The sequence below is a fragment of the Pseudorca crassidens genome, chromosome 10, assembly GCF_039906515.1.
Source record: "Pseudorca crassidens isolate mPseCra1 chromosome 10, mPseCra1.hap1, whole genome shotgun sequence".
NCBI lineage: Eukaryota > Metazoa > Chordata > Mammalia > Artiodactyla > Delphinidae > Pseudorca > Pseudorca crassidens.
The window spans coordinates 107,154,646-107,174,380 of NC_090305.1; the positions used below are offsets into that span (position 1 = coordinate 107,154,646).

General features: G+C 58.2%; 2 protein-coding genes across 4 annotated transcripts in view; both read right to left on the reverse strand.

The window, feature by feature from the left end:
- Positions 1-206: 206 nt before the first annotated feature.
- ALDH1L1 (aldehyde dehydrogenase 1 family member L1) overlaps positions 207-19,735 on the reverse strand; it is a 79,251-nt gene continuing 59,722 nt past the window's right edge. For both annotated transcript variants that reach the window (XM_067755734.1, XM_067755733.1), the window contains exons 14-23: positions 19,082-19,152; positions 15,738-15,843; positions 14,666-14,753; positions 8,021-8,114; positions 6,481-6,580; positions 5,142-5,240; positions 4,314-4,479; positions 1,940-2,045; positions 1,266-1,465; positions 207-446 (exon numbers count right to left, since the gene is read on the reverse strand). In XM_067755734.1, coding sequence (XP_067611835.1) covers positions 391-446; positions 1,266-1,465; positions 1,940-2,045; positions 4,314-4,479; positions 5,142-5,240; positions 6,481-6,580; positions 8,021-8,114; positions 14,666-14,753; positions 15,738-15,843; positions 19,082-19,152 — 1,086 coding nt within the window. In that variant the 3' untranslated portion in view covers positions 207-390. The remainder of the gene's footprint in view (positions 447-1,265; positions 1,466-1,939; positions 2,046-4,313; positions 4,480-5,141; positions 5,241-6,480; positions 6,581-8,020; positions 8,115-14,665; positions 14,754-15,737; positions 15,844-19,081; positions 19,153-19,735) is intronic.
- Positions 15,859-19,029, reverse strand: LOC137232865 (uncharacterized). 2 transcript variants are annotated; one of them, XM_067755735.1, is made up of 2 exons: positions 16,830-19,029; positions 15,859-16,744 (listed from the first exon to the last, which is right to left on the reverse strand). In XM_067755735.1, exons 1-2 carry the CDS (start codon positions 17,379-17,381, stop codon positions 16,466-16,468), a joined length of 831 nt encoding a protein of 276 aa, XP_067611836.1. In that variant the 5' UTR covers positions 17,382-19,029; the 3' UTR covers positions 15,859-16,465. The 2 variants fall into 2 exon arrangements, with proteins under 2 accessions (XP_067611836.1, XP_067611837.1); XM_067755736.1 differs by having other exon boundaries at positions 16,448-16,808; positions 16,845-19,027.

Sequence of the window (19,735 nt, forward strand, 5' to 3'; positions counted from 1 at the left end):
TCTGCGGCCCAGCCTGCTTCCTCCCTGGCGTCTCCCGGGGTCACCCCAACAGACGTGCGTCCTAACTTCATCTCAGCACCCGGTTTCTGAGGCGGGAGCCGACACCCCGCCCAGGAGGGCGCCTGGCTCTCCCGAGCCCGGCCAGCTGGCCCGAGAGCAGGACCCGCTCGGAGGGCCTGGGCACACAGACGCGCCGGGACGCAGGGTGCCAGCCAGAACCTTTATTCGCACGGGGCCGCTTTCTGCCCGAGACGACGGCCGCGCTGACGGGACAGGATGGGGGTCCCAGATGGGGACAGGGGTGCAGGCAGGAGGCCTCCACCACGTTCAGGGAGGGGCTGTGCACTGCGGGGGGCGAGCCCACAGCTGCGGACACATCCTGAGGCCTCCTCAGTACTCGAAGGTAACCGTCTTGACCCGCAGGTACTCATTCAGAGCCGCCTCTCCTGCAAGACACCGCGAGCCCGGGGGCAACGTCACGGTCCCGGCAGCGCTGTGGTCTCATGACCCGTTGGCCCCGTAGCTGAGAAGAGCATTGTGCTCTCCTGCACCTTCACACCCCCCTGCCCCGCTGCAAGCCTGACGTCAGAGTTGATCCCCGACTGGACCTAGCCCCCAGCTTCTGGCTTCCACAGTGACGGGATGCGGGGAGTGGGACCCAGCCTACATTACAGAGCAGCCAGGGAAAGAGGGGTGCCGGGCAGAAGTCCTCTTCCCTGGGCAGGCAGGCCCGGTGACACCATCTCTACACTGGGACTCACGTCACCACATCGGGCACGCTCGGCCCCCACGGGTTCCCCTCTCTGAAGCCTGAGCCCTGACTGCGGACCCAGGTCCCGCAATCCGGCCGTTGCCTGCCTCCCTGGCCTCCTGCCCGCCCCTGGGCCCACTCCAGCACTCGGCCTCTCTCTGCAGCTCCAAGACCAAAGTTGGTTCCCTCAGGACCCGCCGTCCCCTCTGGCAGGAATGCACGAACCTGGGCCTTCACGGCAGCTCCTCCAGCCACTCAGGTCTCAGCCCAGAGGACACCTCCTCAGGGGGGCCCACCTGGCCTCCAGCTAAAGCCACCCTCCAGCCTCCTGTTCAGATCGCTCTGTCTGGACGGCTTCCAGCAGGATCTGGCTTCCAGCCCCACTCATCACCGATCCCCTCCCGGCAAGAAGTGAGCAGCCATCTCGTCAGCTCCACCCCTGGCCCCTGGGACCGAGCGGGCTCTAACCGACGTTTGTTGAATGGATAAATGAAAGCGGGCACGGTCAGGTTACCCAGGTCTTTGCCAAATCCCGACTGCTTGAAGCCTCCGAAGGGGGCAGCCACGTCGGTCTTGTTGTACGTGTTGACGAACACGGTGCCCGCCTCTAGCTTGTCGCTGACGTACAGGGCCTTGCTGATGTCCCTGGTGAAGACGCCAGAGGCCAGGCCGAACTCTGTGGCGTTGGCCCGAGACAGCACCGCATCCACGTCGCTGCAGGGAAAAGCCAGGAGGGCCTCCGTGAGGAGGGCAAGGGTCCAGCCCTGGACGTGGGACCCAGAGAGACCTGCGCCCCCCCCCCCCAGGGGGGAGCCCGACACGGCCGGCACAGGGCGCAGACCGGTCAGCCCCACTGACCAAACTGCAGATTCACAAGCGAAACAAACAACGGTTGCTATTCCGGCCACTGAGGTTTGGCTGGCTCATGACGCAGCCGGGGGTGCTCAGGGCTGAACCCAGCACGCCGTGGAGACGCCCAGAGAGACGCGGAGGACACTCCTGGTGGGCCCAGCCGCCCTGCGGTCCCCTGGGGTCCCCACCCCCGCGGCTGCGAGGAGTTTGCGGGGTCCGGGCTGCGTCCACAGCCCCCACCCGTCTGAGCTCCCCTCCCGGCCCCGCAGCTCATGCGAAGACCCCAGTAACAAGGGCAAGAGTCAGGCTGTCATGAGCCGTAAGTGGGCTTCCTACCCGTTGGCAAACCGAGAGATGATCATGACGGGCCCGAAGGACTCCTCCCGGGCTATGAACATGTGGTCCTCCACGTCCGTGAAGACGGTCGGCTCGAAGAAGAAACCTGTGGTGGAGACAGAGGAGTTCGTGACACTGTGGGTGGCTTTCCTGCCCCAGGCGCACGAGTCCTGACCCTCACAGCCTTTCAACTAAGTGCTGTAAGCACAGTGAAGTGATGCTGGGAGCTGGTCTGTCCACCGCCAGGGCTGCAGCTCGCAGCCGGACGAAATCTGGGTTTTTCTAGTGACCTTTAGTCTGAAAGCACATCTGGATCCTTCGGCCAGTGCAGCCTCCGGAAGGCCCTCCATCGGCCCCGTGGAGGGGGGCTTGGACAGAGGTCCTGATGGACAGGTCCTCCCAGGACAGCCTCCCCATCCTTCCTGACCCTGCGGGATAGGCACTGCCTGCCCGGGGGTAGGGGCCTGTGCTCTCGGCCAGACACACCTTCTCCCATTCTGACTGCCGCCCCACAGGCCCTGGCTGCCCCACAAAAACATTTCTGGTGGCAGAAAGGCGTTCTCTGACTACTCCTCTGGACATAGAGCTGCGGGCCCTGAGACCCGCTGGACTAAACTTTAGTTTGGCCTGATTTAGGGAAAACCAAGAGACTTGAAAATTTCTACCTCCAGTGTTCAGAAGAACAAAAAAAAATTTTATCTTTAATAAAATATTCCGTATTTTTATAAACTATATTTTAACAGTAATTACAATTTCTAAAACATGAGTTGTGTATGAACACATGTTGACCCCTGGGGTGTGGCCTGTATTCACCGTGCCTGCAAAGGAAATGTGCCCCCAGGTCCCCGTGCTCCGGGGTGGCCAGTCTCCGCCCACACCTCCGTCCCGGCTGCGTGCCGGGCCCCGGGAAGGAGGGCTGCATGCCCGGAATCCCTCATCCTCTGGCCTCCAGGTGGGCGGGCCACTGGGAGAAGCCTGTATTCACAGCACTGTCCCCCATGGGGGCCCTCAGGCTAGGGGGTGGTGGGGAGCGGGCCCCACGGTTCCTGGATGCTGCAGCCCTAGCTGCTCTGCAAAGGTGCCTTCACGTCATGTCAGCCCCAGACGCTGGCTTCGTGGAAGCCCAAGTTCGTGGGGGCAGGGAAGAGGGCAAGCAGACAGCGGTGGCACAGCGGCTACAAAAGCTCTGTGCAGGTACGAGGTGCCCAGGAACGCCCGAGACCTGCGGGAGCACCATGGCCTGAGCCCGAGGTCACCTGAGTGATGAGGTCACCAGGTGGGGACGCTCAGGAGGCACCTGTAGGCGGAGGAGCAGCCAGCACACGAGCAGGAAGACGCCGGGCGTACTCGGAGGGAGAGTTAAGGGCCGCAGGTTGGACACAGGTGGGGAGACACGCCGGGGTGAGCTTGCCTCTGTGGTGGCGCTCACCGTGGGAGGGTTTCGGCACGGGAGACACACAGCCAGACGCGGCAGCCGCATAAATGCATGACTGGGGGCTCAGGAGGCCCCCAGGACCCCCGTTCCGGTCCAGACTCAGGGGAGAGTCGGCACGATGGTGGCGGGGGAGATCTCCAGGTTTGAGAGAATCGGGCAGTTAATTAAGAGCTGGAGTCAAGAAAGGGAGGAGCCTGGAATCCGTTCCCTCCTTCCCTCCTTCACGCCATCGGGCGGACAGGCTGGCATGAGGCTCGGTGCCGGCACCAAGGGTTGGATGGTGAGGGTGTAGGAAACAGACGTGTGCCTGACAGGGGGAGCAGCCCAGATCGTCCGAACCTGCTGCTCCGGCTTCTCGAGCTCGGTGACTGGATCGGACCGAAGATTCTAGAGGGGCAGGTGTGTGTCTGGGGTCAGGTCAGGGCTGGGGATGCTGTGACAGGGTGGACTTGGCACCACTGAGACTCAGGGGCCTGGGTGACGTGCAAGCGGAGGGGTCCAGGGCTCAGGAGTCTGGGTGAGGAGACAAGTCCTGGGCGGGTCTGAGCCGCTGCAGGGTGAGAGACCCCCCAGGGAAAGTGTCCAAGCTCAGGACAGACCCGGTGCTCTCCCTACATTTAAGGGACAGGCGGAGAGGGGGTTTCCGGCCAAGAGTGGCCATGGAGGAGTGATGGCCAAAGATAGGCAAACCATGAAATCCAGCACCATGGATCCATGGGAGGAAAGAGTTTCAAGGATGCGGAGATGCTTGGGCAACCAGGGCCTCATCTTACCAGCCCCACACCTGACCTGGCAGGTGTCCAAAGAGCCAAGGTGCCCCCCAACCCCGACGTCCCGGATTGGGGGCTGGAGCCTAGGAGCCTGGCCCTGCGACGCCTGCCCCGGAGGCCATGCCACCGCTGCCTTGGCTTGCCCACGTGGCCAGGAGGGCTGACTGACCTGGCCGGGGGACTTGGTTCCCACCACAGACCAGCGTGGCCCCTTCCTTCACGCCGCGCTGGCAGTACTCCACCAGCTTCTGGAGGTGGGCCTGGTGGTTCTGTGGCCCGTGGCTGGTGTCCCGGTCGAGGGGGCTGCCGATCTTCATCTTCCCCACCTCCTCCACCTGCAAAGGTCCTCCCCGTCAGGGTCGCCCGGTGCCGTGGCTCCTGACCAGTTGCCGCCTGACCCGCCTCCCACGTATGCCTTTTCAGCGACCAACCGCTGGCCCCTGAAGAAAGTCCACACGCAGGGCTCTGACTCCCGGGACCATATTCTGGTTCCAAACCTGCCTTCCAGGCTGAAGCCCCCACTGCACCCTCCGTGCAAGGAGACCTGGGCCTGGTGCCGGGGGCTGGGATGACGCAGATGTGCAGAGAGGTGGGAGTTGGGGGGGGGGCGCGCGCGGGGGCAGCACAGGGAGGTCCTGCACCCGACCTCCCAGACGGAGGAGCTGCAGGCCACAGGGTGGGGAAACAAGACAATGACGCCCCGTGACAAGGTGGGCAGACGGAGCGGCGTGCAGGGGCTGCACCTGGACTCCCCCCGGCCCGGCCCCATGTCTGTTCGCCCGGGTTGCACCAGGAGGGCCCCACCTGAACACGGGCCCTGCTGCTCACGTCAGGGGAGCCACAGGGTTGCCGTTTCTCGCCGAAATAATAAAAACCAGGGAAGACTTGTCACAGCGCCCCCAACCAGGTGGATGGTGCCTGGCCCGGCCCTGGCTCTGCCCGCCAAGGCCCTGTACCCGGTGAGTGGGCAGTGCCCAGGCCCTGCGGCACAACTTACCACCCTCTGCACAAACTGGTCGTGAATCGAGTCCTCTACAAAGAGCCGGCCGGCGGCGATGCAGTTCTCACCTTTGTTGAAGAAGACGGAGCTCATTCCCTTCGGAGAAGAGGTGACAGGGCTGGGTTACAACCCCCGGGTGCCAGCCCCCAGCCCCCACTGGGCCCCGGTGCCCCCTCGTCGGGAAGGGGAAGGAGGCAGGTATCCTGACCTCCTGCGGCCGTCCAGGCTCACCGGCACTGGGCACCACCCCCGGAGACGAGCGGCCACAGGGGAACAAGCAGAGAGTGAGGCCGCTGGGGGACCAGGCCAGCGGGGGGAGCACGAGCGGGCGTGCAGTGGGGGAGCCTGGACACCCGCAGGCTGGGTGGGCTCCCGGGCATGACGGGGCTCAGGACTGCGCTCCTGGACCTGGGCCTGGAGACGGGGTCTGCGCCCTGAAGCAGGCGGCAGGGGTGGGCCTCTCGGGAGGGATGGTGCCTGCCCAGGCCCGAGTCCCGAATAAACGTCCTCAGAGGCCCCAGGGAGCCTGCTCTTTGGACCTGGGGAGCCGGGGGTCGGGGGAGGGAGGGAGGGAGAGCCATTCAGGCTCGGCTCTCCTGGAAGAAGCTGCGACTGCACTGCCCAGAGACACACACAGGCCTGCGGCCTGGCAGCATCGGCCTCTGCTCGGCCGCCAAGACCCTCGGGCCGACAGTCTCCCTCGGTCTCCTCTAATGAGGCTGCAGCCCCCCCACGCGGTGCCGGGCTCACTCCTCCGCGGCACAGCAGCACTTGGATGGGGTGGGGGTGTCTGGGCACCTGGCTGAGCGTGGCCTGACCGGCCTGCTTCCCCTGGTGTGCAGAGGTGTGATGACGACAGTGACAGTGTCAGGACTACTGACCCACCGCACCTGCCACGTGGTCCACGCCCTTCAGACATGACAGCTGAATCCCGTATGCCCATCCTCCCCCATCGTCCCGGTGAGAGCGCAAGGCCCAGAAAGGCTCAGTGACTTGCCCGACGCCGCCCAGCGAGTCCATGGCGGCGCTGGGCAAGTGTGGGCGGCCGCTGCCAGCAGGGTCCCGCCCAAGTGCCCAGGGCTCTGCTTGCTTCTCTGTGGGACGGGAAACTTGGCCGTGCTGATTTCACAACAGACGGAACCCTGGCTCACGTTTCCCCATCTTTGAAGCCGACTGCAGTTATCCCTGCAGTTGTGAAACTTCTTGGGCGTCTGTTCTGTAAGGTACATGCCACTCCTTGGCCCCAAGGCCTCTTCCTTCCTTCTCTGCGGTCCAGGATGCCTGTGCATCTGCCCGTGGACCCTGAGCCCCGGCCCCCGCCCTCCATGGCCCTCACCATCTGCACGGCCTTGCGGAGGTCGCAGTCAGCAAAGATGATGAGGGGAGACTTCCCGCCCAGCTCCAGGGAGACCTTCTTCACGTTGCTCAGGGCACAGCTGAAGGGAACAGAGAGTTGGTTAGCTGGGTCCCTGGATCCCGGGACACGGGGTGGCGGGGGGAGCGCCAGGTGAGGGATGAGGGCAGCTCCAGAGCACGCTTCACTCAAAAGGACGGTGGAGGGTCCGGGCTGGGGGGAGCCCCGTGTGACCCAGGCCGCGCCTTACCCTGTCACTCTCCCCTCGTCCCCCCGCTTCCCCCAACTCCCTGCCGCCTTCCTAGCCCAGCACCCCAGCCCAGCCCTGCCCCAGGCCTTGCTCCCACGGGCACCGCTGCACCCCTCCCCTTGCAGACGATCCTCTAGGTCAGCCTCGCTGTCTTCAGGCCTGACCCCAAGAGGAGGCCACGCAGAGCCACTCTGATGGGCACCCGTGTGGTGCCCATTCAAGAAGGGGCACATGGCCCCCACCTCAGGGCTGAGGGGTACAGAGAGGCCTGTGGGAGCCAGGGCAGGGGCAGGGCTGCAGCTTTAATCCCCATGGAGATGCCCCGCCACAGCTGGACCGTCCCGGGAGGTCCCATGCGTGACCCTCGGAGCACAGCAGTCACGGCGGTCAGGTATCCTCAGAGAAAGGGCTCGGAGACCCTGCAGGTCAGACTGCACAGCAGCCCCAGCTCCTCTCCCTTTGCACCTGTCACTCAAAGTGCAGACGTCTGCCCAGACCTCACCCCAGAAATTCAGCTGCACTGGCGGGGGGGTTCAGGCACCCTGCGAGGCCTGGGGCAGCCAGAGCTGCAGCTGCTGTCCTGGGGTCCGGCCCCATCGACCTCTCCAAGCTCGTCAGCAGCCTGGACCAGAACCACTGACATGCAAACTTCCTTCACGGGACTGGGGGAAACAGGCCTGGAAGGGTCAGAGCTCGGCCCACGTCGTGTCATAAATCAGCAACACGACCCAGCGGGTTTGAGGCTGACGTCCAAGCACTAAGCCCGGAGCGGCCCTCGGCCAGCGCTGGTCAGCAGGAGAGGGCAAGCGCCTCCCATACCAGCCGCAGGACGTGGTAATTTTTGTTTAGTGGCCGCATTAAAAGCAAGCTCAAAAGAATCCAGTAAAATTAATTCTATTTAAGCCCATTAATAATAATATCATTTCAACTGGTAACCTATACAGAAATTGTCGCGATGCTCTACTCTGCTAAGTTTCCAAAATCCGTGTCCCTCACGCTCACAGCTCGTCTCAAGCCCGAGCAGCTCCGTCCCCAGCAGCCGCGCTTGCTCATGGCCCTGGATCGCTGTGAAGGCCCCGCCCCTCGCTGGTCCCACCCCGCTGCACCGGCCTGACCGAGGGCTCATCAGACTCACGGAACCGGGGTCTGCAGTGGCCCCACCCTGTGACAGCCACAGGCTCGGGCTCACGCACAGCACTGTCCGCTTCACACGCGGGACCAGAGGCCATCGGCCCCGCAGTGCTGGCCCCTCCACTCACTCCAACCGCCTACCTTTTCATGATACGCTTTCCCACCTCGGTGGAGCCCGTGAACGCGATTTTCCGCACGTCGGGATGGTCCGAGAGTCTCTGGCCGACCACTGAGCCTGGGGAAGGAGTGGGCGGGGGATAAGGATGGCCACGGTGCCAGGGCGAGGCAGGGGTCCGGCCACCCTCCTCCAGCCCGTCCTCCCACGGCCAGAGCTCGGGGCCCACGTGCCAGGGCCTCGGCGCCCCCGGGCTCACCGCGCCTTGGTCCCTGGTGTGGGCAGAACTGTGTCTCCCCAAATTCACAGGCTGTAGTCCTGACCCCTGACCTCAGATGTGACTGTACTGGATGTAGAGTCTTTAAAGGGGTGACTGAATTAAATGAGGTCATTAGGGTGGCCTTAAACCAATACGACCCTTGTCCTTATGAGAAGAGGAGACAAGGACACACAAAGACACAGACGACCATGTGGGGACGCAGAGAGAAGGGTGAAAGCCCCCAACCAGTACGCATTACCCCTCCTGTGGGGATGCCTGGACTCCTGGCCGCCCCACACTCCACGACCCCCCATGCCATGCCAGGCCTGCAGGGACCCTCCCCAACGTGGCCAGCGCCTACTGACCCTCCTGGACCTGCAGGGACCCTCCCCAACGTGGCCAGCGCCTACTGAGCCTCCCGGGCTGCTGTGCAATGAGACCTCAGGGTCACCTCTGCGCAGACTTGACGCAAGGCCCCTGCTGACGTCTCCTCCTCTGCTACTGCACTCCCGCTTCCCTGACTGCCCTTCCTCCACCTCCTTGCGCCCCACTTTCCTCCACTCTTACAACACCCAGTGCCTCTGGCTGCACTCTGAGCCCCCTTCTCTTCTCCATTCACGGTCCCCTCAGTCATCTCACCCCGGCTCACCTCCTCAAATGCCATCTGCAGGCTCACCATCCTCTCAATCTCTATCTCATGCTCAGCTTCCCTGCATCCAGACCCATCCATCACTCCTCGGCCTGCTCGGCACCTCCACTTGGACGCCTTACAGCCTCTCAAACTCAGCATGTTTGAAACTGAACTCCTCAGCTTCCCCAGACCTGCTTCTCCCCCGCGTTCTCCATTTCAGTCAGCAACCTCTCTGTGCAGCCAGCCATTCAAGCCAACAGTCAGTCCCCACACCTGCCCTCCCCTAACCCTCCACTAATCAGCCAGTCCTGGGGCTCCTCCACCCCACCCAGGCCCCCCATCGCCATTGTGCACCTGCCTCCACGCCTGTAGAACTGCCTGTGCCCAGCGGCACCAGTGAAGGTCTGGTTCAGAAGGATTGGAGTAGGACACTTGCATTCTCTCTAAACAGTTAAGGCTCCATAAGTGATTTTTTTTTTTTTTTTTTTTTTTTTTTTGCGGTACGCGGGCCTCTCACTGCTGTGGCCTCTCCCGTTGCGGAGCACAGGCTCTGGACGCGCAGGCTCAGCGGCCATGGCTCACGGGCCCAGCCGCTCCGCGGCATGTGGGATCCTCCCAGACCCGGGCACGAACCCGCGTCCCCTGCATCGGCAGGCGGACTCTCAACCACTGCGCCACCTGGGAAGCCCCTCCAAAAGTGATTTTGAAGCTAATTTCATTCCCCCACTAACGTTTTGAAAAATCACTGCCTTGGGGAGAAAATATTTGCAAAAGATGTATCTGATAATGGATTATTACCCAAAACATGCAAATAACTCAACAATAAGGAAACAACCTAATTTAAAAATGGGTGAAATATCTGAAAAGACACCTCACCAAATAAGATATTCATACGGCAAATGAGCACATGGAAAGATGCTCAACATCATATGTTACCAGGAAAATTTAAATTAAAACAACAACGAGACACCCCTACACATCCACAGAACATCCAAAACCCAGAACCTTAACAAAATGCCGGCAGCGATGAGGAGCCATGGGAACTCTCGTCATCGCGAGAACGGGGTAGCCATTTTGGGCGGTTCCTTACAAAACTAAACACACTATTACCATATGATCTGGCAATCGTGCTCCTTGGTGTTTACCCGCAGGAGTAAAAAACTTATGTCTACATAAAACCCTGCATAGGGGGCTGGATACAGACGTGCACAGGAAAAATGCCATGGAAGGTCAATTTATTCCTAACTGCCAAAACGTGGAAGCAACCAAGACGTCCTTCAGTAGCTGATGGATAAACTGTGGTCCTTCCAGACAGGGGAATGTTATTCAGCTCTAAAAAGGAATGAGCCATGAAGCCAGGGAAAGACACGAAGGAAGCTTAAATGCATGTTACTAAGTGAAAGAAGCCAATCTGAAAACTGTATGATGATGACTAAATGATATTCTGGACAAGCCAAAACTCTGGAGGCATTTAATAGCTCAGTGGTTGCCAGGGGTTGCAGGGGAGGGAGAAATGAATGGGATTTTTCCTCGTCCACAGAGGATTCTTAGGGCAGTGAATCCATTCCATCTGATACCACAATGTTGGGTAAATGTTGTTTTACACTCGTCACAGAATGTACAACAGCAAGAGTGAATTTTCATGTCAACTATGGACTTTGGGTGATGATGACATGCCAGTGTAGGTTTGTCATCTGTAACACATGTGGGACATTATGAGGGAGACAGGGCATGTATGGGAATCTCTATACTTTCCATTCGATTCCTCTGTGAACCTAAAGCTGCTCTGAAAAATAAAGTCTATTGAATAATAATAACATCACTGTTTTAGGCTATCCAAGAAATATTTATAAGAAGGTATCATACACTAGGTCACAAAGAAATTCTCCATTTTAGAAAGTAGAATTTTTACAGGCTATTACGGGTTGGATTGTGTCCCACCCAATTTCATATGCTGATATCCTAACACCCAGTACCACAGAATGTAATTTTATTTGGGAATAAGGTAGGTTGTTGTTGGGACAATGGTGTCCTTATAAAAGGGGAAACTTGGATACAGACATGCACAGGAAAAATGCCATGTAAAGGGCAAGTCCCAGGTCAGGGTGATGCTCTACAAGCTGGAAGAGGCAAGGAAAGGTCGTCCCCCAGAGCCGTTAGAGGGAGCACAGAACTGCCGACACCTGGATCTCGGGTTTCTAGCCTCCAGAACTGTGAGACGATACATCCCTGTTGTTTAAGCCCCCTGGCTTGGGGTACTTTGTTATGGCAGCCCTAGAACTCTAATATACAGGCTGAATTCTCTAATTATGACATAGTAAAGCTAGAAATATTAGAACAGAATTTTAGGGGGAAAAAGACAGCTGAAAAAAAATCTCTTTTTACTTAGCGGGTCAGAGAGGATACCGAAATTACAATGACATATTTTTTAAGAATAATAAAAACATAAACAATGTATTCAAAAGGTATGAGGTGAGGGGCTTCCCTGGTGGCGCAGTGGTTGAGAGTCCGCCTGCCGATGCAGGGGACACGGGTTCGTGCCCCGGTCCGGGAGGATCCCACATGCCGCGGAGCGGCTGGGCCCGTGAGCCATGGCCGCTGAGCCTGTGTGTCCGGAGCCTGTGCTCCGCCAACGGGAGAGGCCACAAGAGTGAGAGGCCCGCGTACCGCAAAAAAAAAAAAAAAAAAGGTATGAGGTGAGAGTCACCACCAAAGGCCAGTATGAGGAGTCCTATCGACAGCTTCTCAGGGAAACAACCAAAACTGGTGAAAATCATTAAAAAACAACAATTTAAAGTCTCTCTAAATTTTCCTAAGGGCAGAGAGCAAGTGAAGAGACATGTATTCAGGAGAGTCTGTGGCACCTGAGCCGTGAACCACTCTCCCCTCTCCTCCAGCCTAAGCAGGTGTGGTCAGCAATGCAGTCCAGGGATGGGGCACCTCTCCAGGAGGGGAGGCCGGCATCCCCCCGACCCTGAGTTTCAGAGGCCACATTCTTTGTGCATATGGCTCCCACCTGCCCTTCTTGTAAGGTGACGGCTCTTTCCCAGGTGTGGCAGGCTGAGTCTCCCGGGACCTCTTCCACCTGGCCCTAGCTGCTGCAGGGGGCCCAGCGCCTGAGGCCGTGGCTCAGAGATTTTGGCCGGGGAAGAGGTTTTCTATAAAAACAGAGAGCTCCAAAACACTCCCCAGAGGAACTGACTTTATTTTTTTTCATTTTTTGCGGTACGCGGGCCTCTCACTGTTGGGGTCTCTCCCGTTGCAGAGCACAGGCTCTGGACGCGCAGGCTCAACGGCCATGGCTCATGGGCCCAGCTGCTCCGTGGCACGTAGGATCTTCCCGGACCGCGGCACGAACCCGCATCCCCTGCATCGGCAGGTGGACTCTCAACCACTGCGCCACCAGGGAAGCCCGGAACTGACTTTATTTGAAACTGTATGAGGAAGTTCAATCCTAAGGACATTCTCAAAAACACTGTAGATTTTGGAGGTGAACAATTAAGAGGAGGCTGGTAGCTCTATGGCAGCAATAAGATAGACCACAGGTCATTTAGTTTACCAGAGAGAACCAGGGAAGAGCCCTCTGTGTAAGAACAAACCTCAAGGGCTGAGCAAAGAGACAGGAATTTAACCAGATCAGACCTTGGAGCAGTTTATGCCCCAGGGTACTGGTGAAAACGACAGAGCAGCCAGGCTGCAGTGAGTGGAGCTGAGCAGCTGGTGTGATAAGGACAGAGGCAGCCAGATGAGCAGACCGGGAGAGGAAGAGGCCCCTGTACACCCGCTGCCACTGGGCGACTGCACAGCCCACAGCTGTGCTCTCTGGGGGCGACCTCACTGGCTGCACACTGCAGGGGAAGGACACTTCTCTGAAACCGTCCAGCAAGTCACTAAACAAATAAACAAGAAAATGGTGAACACAGCTCTGGAGAGGGGACAGGGGACAAGTACCCAGAGTTGGTATACTGTGTTACCTAAAATATCTACGTTTTAACAAAAAAATTATGAGGCATGCAAAGAAACTACAGAATGTGACCCATCACAGGCAAAACGAGCAGACAATATAAACTGACATTGAGAGGACCCAGATGCCACACTTAACAAGGACTTCAGGGCAGCTGTTATAAAGACGATCAGGGCTTCCCTGGTGGCGCAGTGGTTGAGAGTCCTCCTGCCGATGCAGGGGATGCGGGTTCGTGCCCTGGTCCGGGAGGATCCCACATGCCCTGGAGCAGCTGGGCCCGTGAGCCATGGCCGCTGAGCCTGCGCGTCCGGAGCCTGTGCTCCGCAGCGGGAGAGGCCACAACAGTGAGAGGCCCGCGTACCGCAAAAAAAAAAAAAAAAAGACATTCAAAGAACTGAACAAAACCACATCTAAAGGCAGCTGCGATACGATGTCTCATCAAACAGAGAATATCAAGAAAGAACAAATAAAAAAAGAACCAGGAGCTAAAAAGTACAACGGAAATGAAAACTCAGTAAAGGAGCTCAACAGTAGGTTTGAACTGGCAGAAGAAAGAGTCAGTAAACTTGAAGACTAATGGAGATAATGCAATCTAAAGAACAGCGAGAAGGGACTTCCCTGGTGGCACAGTGATTAAGAACCTGCCTGCCAATGCAGGGGACACGGGTTCGAGCCCTGGTCCGGGAAGATCCCACATGCCGCAGAGCAACTAAGCCCGTGCGCCACAACTACTGGGCCTGCGCTCTAGAGCCGGTGAAGCCACAACTACTGAAGCCTGTGCGCCTAGAGCCTGTGCTCTGCAACAAGAGAAGCCACCACAATGAGAAGCCCGCGCACCGCAACGAAGAGTAGCCCCCACTTACAGCAACTAGAGAAAGCCCGTGGGCAGCAATGAAGACCCAATGCGGCCAAAAATATATAAATAAATAAATTTATTTAAAAAAAAAGAACAGCGAGAAAAAGAATGAAGAAGAGTTAAGAGAGCCTCATGGAAAAGTGGTACAGCAGTAACAACATCAATATACTCATAACGGAAGTGCCAGAAGGCATGCAGAAAGAGAAAACCACAGAAAAAAGTATTAGAATGAATAATGGCTAGAAACTTCCCAAAGCTGATGAAAGACATTACTCTATGCATCCATGAAGCGGAATGAATTCCACATCAAATAACCACAAAGAGAACCACACCCAGATGTATCATAGTAAAAATGCTGCAAAACAAGGACAGAGGAAACTTTGAAAGCAGCAAGAGAACACTGACTTGTAAATAAGAGAACTGTAAGATCAACAGCTGACTCATCAGAGACAGCAGAGGCCAGAGGGCAGTGGGATGATACAATCAAAGTGCTGACATTCAGCAAAACTATCTTTCAAAAAATCAAGGCAAAATAAAACATTTCCGGATAAACAAAAAATTAGAAAATTTGTTGCTAGTAGACCCACCTATGAAAGATACTTAAGGAAAACAAGTGACCTAGATGGTAATTCACATCCATAGAAAAAAACAAAGGACACCAGTAAACGTGATTATATAATTATAAAAGACAGGGTAAATGCATATTTTCTTTCCTTTCTTAACTGATAATTCCCAGGTTGTGTAGTTTATTCCAGAGCACACACACATGTACAGAAAATGGAAAACATCTGGGGAGGCATTTGAACGCTAAACCCTTCCACGTACAGCTCTCCCCGACCGCAGGGCAGTGTCCTCCGCCTCCAGGCAGGCCTCCCCGCCACTGCCCCGCGCACCAGGGCACACCACATAGCAGGCCCTGTTTTGACCAAATGCACCTCATGCCCCCGACCACGGCCCTTACCGGATCCTGGCAGGACGTTGATCACGCCCTTGGGAATGCCAGCCTTCAAGGTCAGCTCTGCAAACTTCAAGGCTGTGAGTGGGGTCACCTGAGGAGGCAGGACAGGAGGGAAGTGGGCTCCGCCGTCCCCTGCTGGTGGCCGTCCCCTGCTCTCGACACCCCACAAGCCAGCAGCCGCTCCTCTTCTGGTGGAAAAGGGGTAACTTTTCCTCGCCTGGTTCAGTGGTCCACACCCCACCCACTGCTGGGCCTCAGGCTGAGAGGTGCATCTGTGGGTGCTCAGACTTTGTGGGGGCTGGGTGAGTGGGGCCTTCCAGGGACAATTGCTTTGACCTCTCAGCATCCCATCACACTAAAGGGGGAGGTTAAGAGTCACCTCAGGGGTTAGTAAGCAGATGTACGCAAATTACTGGGAAATTTGTTATGCATGTTAAAATGCCTGAGGAGTGCCTAACTCAGGGTAAATACTATAAACCAGTATCATTTTGCTGGTTTTTACTACGTTAATACCCTTGAGGCCAAATCGCCCCAGAGGAGCTGAGTGAGACCCCCTGGGCCCACCGCCCCAGCATCTGACCTTCAGCTCCTAACTAAACCCTCCAAAGTACAGATGAGGGTTCGAGGCTTGTGGGGTGACCTCACCGCAGGGCACCCTGCTCAGGCCCCTCAGCCTGCATGAGGGACCCCGTCACACGGCTTCTCTGAGAGGGGCCTGGGTGGTGGACACACAGAAGCTTCCCCAGGATGCCTGGGCCCTGAAGCACCAGCTTTAACAGCAGACACCCAGGGCTTGGAGCCCGGACCCTGGCTCCCGGGGCCGCACAAGGGGGCTGAGCTGGAGTCTGTGAAAGACCGCCGACCACTCACCAAGCAGCTACACGCACGGCCCGGCTAGCCTGACTCGGCCCCGCAGCCCAAACAACACCAGATCTGCCCAAGGCCGCCTCTGCCCTGTGCGCCGGCCCACAAAGGCCGCCCTCACCCGCAGAGCCCTCCTCCTTGTCCGTCACCCCTCGCAGGTGCCACCCGCCCTCCAAGGCCTCAGGCCCCACCAGGACGTGCCCGCACCCACCTGGGCAGGCTTGATCACCACTGTGTTCCCCGCAGCCAGGCAGGCGGCCATCTTCCAGGACAGCATCATCAAGGGGTAGTTCCAGGGGATGACAATGCCACAGACCCTGTGGGACGAGGGAAGCAGGCCTTCATCTCTCCGCTCGGCCTGGGTCCCGCGTGGACCTGCCACTGCCGCCTCTCCACTCCAGGGCCAGGCTCCTGATGTGGCATCAATGGCCCTGGAGAGGGACCGCTGACACCTGCCTTCCCAGGCCCTGATGGGGCAGTATGTCCAGTCCGGCAGTAGCCCCACTTCCCAGCAGGGTGTGACGGCAGGGGACAGTGCACAGCTTCTGATGGGACACAGTTTAGGGACACAGTTGGGTACGGGCAGCACCAGGAGATGGGGAGGTGACAGCAGGCAGCAGGCACAGGTGAAAACAGGCAGGGGCTGGGACACAGTCAGGGGTCACAGGGGTGGCCGGGGGGACACGGGAGAGAGTCAGGGGTCATATGTGTGGACCAGGAGGATGTGAGAGAGGGTCAAGGGTCCCACAGGTGGTTGTGGATGAGGGTCCTCCTGGGCATTAGGCCAGGGTCAGTGCCAAGGAGACAAGAAGGACGCAGTCAGTCTGGGGACCTGACGAAGCCTGCCTGCTATGCACTGAGAGATGGTGTCCAGGGTCAGTGCTTCCCCTTTGTCCCAGAGAAGCCTCTGGCTGGGCAGTGTCTCCATGGAGGGAGCCCCTACGTCCTAGGAGACATACTGATGACACCTGTACTCCCAGGAGGCATGTGGCCCTGCCTCCTCCTGAGCCCGTAGGACTCGGTGATGGCAGCCCCTCCCTGTGAGTCAGTTAGATGAGCTTGTCCACACGGAGCCCCGTGCAGACCACGTGACTGCTGCTTCATCATCGTCACTGCCGTCGTCTTCATCATCTTCACCATCGTCTCCATCACCATCATCTTCATCTTCATCACCTCCATCATCTTCAACATCATTTTCATCACCATCATCTTCATCACCTCCATCATCTTCACCAGTCTTCATCACCATCATCTTCATCACCTCCATCATCTTCACCATCATCTTTATCACCAACTTCATCACCTCCATCACCTTCACCATCGTCTTCATCACCATCTTCACCATCATCTTCATCACCATCATCTTCATCACCTCCATCATCTTCACCATCATCTTCATCACCATCATCTTCATCACCTCCATCATCTTCACCATTGTCTTCATCACCATCATCTTCATCACCTCCATCATCTTCACCATCGTCTTCATCACCTCCATCATCATCACCATCATCTTCATCACCTCCATCATCTTCACCATCGTCTTCACCATCATCTTCATCACCTCCATCATCTTCACCATCGTCTTCATCACCATCTTCATCACCTCCATCATCTTCACCATCATCTTCATCACCATCTTTATCACCTCCATCATCTTCACCATCGTCTTCATCACCATCATCACCATCTTCACCACCATCATCACCATCTTCACCGTCATTTTCTTCACCATCATTACCACGATCTTCATCACCATCTTCTTCACCATCGTCACCAGCATCTTCACTGTCAACATCTTAACCATCATCATATTCATCACTATCTTCTTCATCGTCATCACCTCCATCATCATCAGAGAATGTTTCCCCAAACGATGACGGCTCAGCCGACCTGGCAGTGGGAAGAGCACACGCAGAGGCCAAGGGCATGACAGGTCACTGACGAGCCACAGGGTTCATGGGCCGGGAGAGCGGGAGTGCAGTGCGGCCTGGGGCCGGCACGGGGCCCCACACACCTTCCCGGGAGTGGTGGGGTGTGCTGAGGGGTTAGGAAAGCCGGTCCTCACCCCACATACACCCAGCACACCCAGAGGGACAAGGCAGTGGAGGGAGCAGGGTGAGAGCCCCCAGGGAAGCGGAAGAGGTCACCGAGGAGAAGGAGGCTGAGGCTCCAGAGAAGAAAACGCAGCACAGACTTCCTGCCCTCAAGACTGAATCATGCCCTCACATCCCGGTGCTGAGGACTTAACTCCAGTGCCCCAGGTGTCACCTGATTTGGAAACAAGGTCATCCCAGGTGTAATTAGTTAAGATGGAGTCTCCCCAGATTAGGGTGAGCGCCTAACCCCATGTGACCGCCGTCCTTATGAACGGAGAGCCCCGTGAAGACAGACCCGCAGAGGGAGAGGGCCGTGTGGGCGCGAGGGCAGAGCCCAGGAGCACCAAGGTGGCCTCCATCACCAGAAGCCAGTGGGGCAGCCTCAGAAGGAGCCAACTCTACCGACACGTAGCCTGGGACCCCCGGCCCCCAGACTGTGAGATGACCGAAGTCCGCAGCACGAGTCTCGCAGGCTGGGGTGCTTGGTTACGAAGCCCTGACAAAGCCCCCCACCTGCCAGTACAGGGGAGGCCTCCCCACCGACTCGCCCGGCCAGCCAGGCACCCGGGCAGGGTCAGCGTCCTACTCAGTCCGACGGGATGGGCACCCTGTGCGGGGGCTGAGGCTCAGGGACCTCGCAGACTCACGCGACTGGCCCCTGCACCTGAGGGGGCTCTGAGCAGGGTCCTGGCTTCACACTCCTGACGCCTCGGCTGGGTACTTCTTTGCTGGGGGGGTGGTTCCTGCAGCCCCCGTGTCCTGACCTCATGCTCTCCCCCGGCACTGAGCCCTCCCGGCGGCGTCTGCATCCACGTGCTGAGCCCTCAGCTCTGCCACATGCCGTCTCCTCAGGTGCCCGTCCCCGTCCTGCGTTAGCGAGTCCCCACACTGAGCCTCGCGGGAGAGACACCAGGTCTCCGTGGACACTGCCGGGTGGCCTCGGCCGAGGCAGGCCTTTGGACATCGGATGGTAAGATGGGGCCCCTCGCTGCAGGTTTAAAATCCCTCCCAAACCTAGTCTTTCCATGTTGACTGGACGTCTGTCCTCCTCATTGTGCCGCGGGCTGGTCTCGCTGAGGGTTCCTGTCCCCGCTGCTGTGTAGGAATTCCTTGTCCTTAAGTACACCGGTCATTACACTCTTCAGATAAAATTTGGGGGCGTGCCCTCTCTTCCCCCCACGACCCTGACTGATGGAGGGTTACTATAGGGATTAAACACAATTATGGTCTCAAAGTCGTTAAACAGTGCCTGGCAGGGAACAGGGGCTGTGGAGGAGAAAGCTGTTTTCACCCTGAGGACAGGAATTTTCATTGGTTTTTCTCTTTGTTGCATCTCCGGCCCTTGCCATGTCTGGGAGGTAGCGGCTGGCAAATAAACGGCTATCTGATAAATACACAGAGAGGGGACATCTGAGCCCCCCGCGCAGTCCTAGAACGTGCCCGGCGCGTGACTCACCCGATGGGCTCCTTCCGGGTCATGGTCAGGTTCCGGTTGGGTCTGGCCTGGTTGATGGGGATGGTAGCACCCTGGAAGAAGCAGCAGCATCACCGGGAGGGGCTCTGGCCCCTCACCCCTTCCCCTGTGGGCAGCCAGCCTGTGCCTGGGACCCAGGGAGGGACAGGGGCTGTGTCCCGATGCCCCCGCTTGTGCAGGACAGGACAGCTGAGGGGTCCAGAGCCGGGTGGAGCAGGCAGCCACAGGGGGTGAGGTGCTGAGCCTGGCCGAGTCCTCAGACAGGAAGCAGGTCCTGCACGGGGACGGCCTCCGGGGCAGGGAAGGGCCTGGAAGGGCCAGGGTGGGGGCCCGTTGCCTCTGGGGGCCTGTGATGCAGGGGCTACCGGGGAGCAGGCACCCGGCAGACCCCCTCCCTTGAGCTCACGCCTGCACTCGGACAGGGCGAGCGCCCAGACCCAGCAGAGACACCGAGAACCCCGCGGCCGTGGGTCTCCCTGGAAGGGCTCAGCCACCACTGCCTGCGGCAGGAAAACCTCCAATAATGGCCCCCAAGTGAGGCCCTGAGCCCTGGGACCTGGTGAGCTGCCCGTACGATGACACAGTATGACAGAGTTGGCCTTAGGATGGGGAGATGGTGCAGGTGGGCCAAGCATA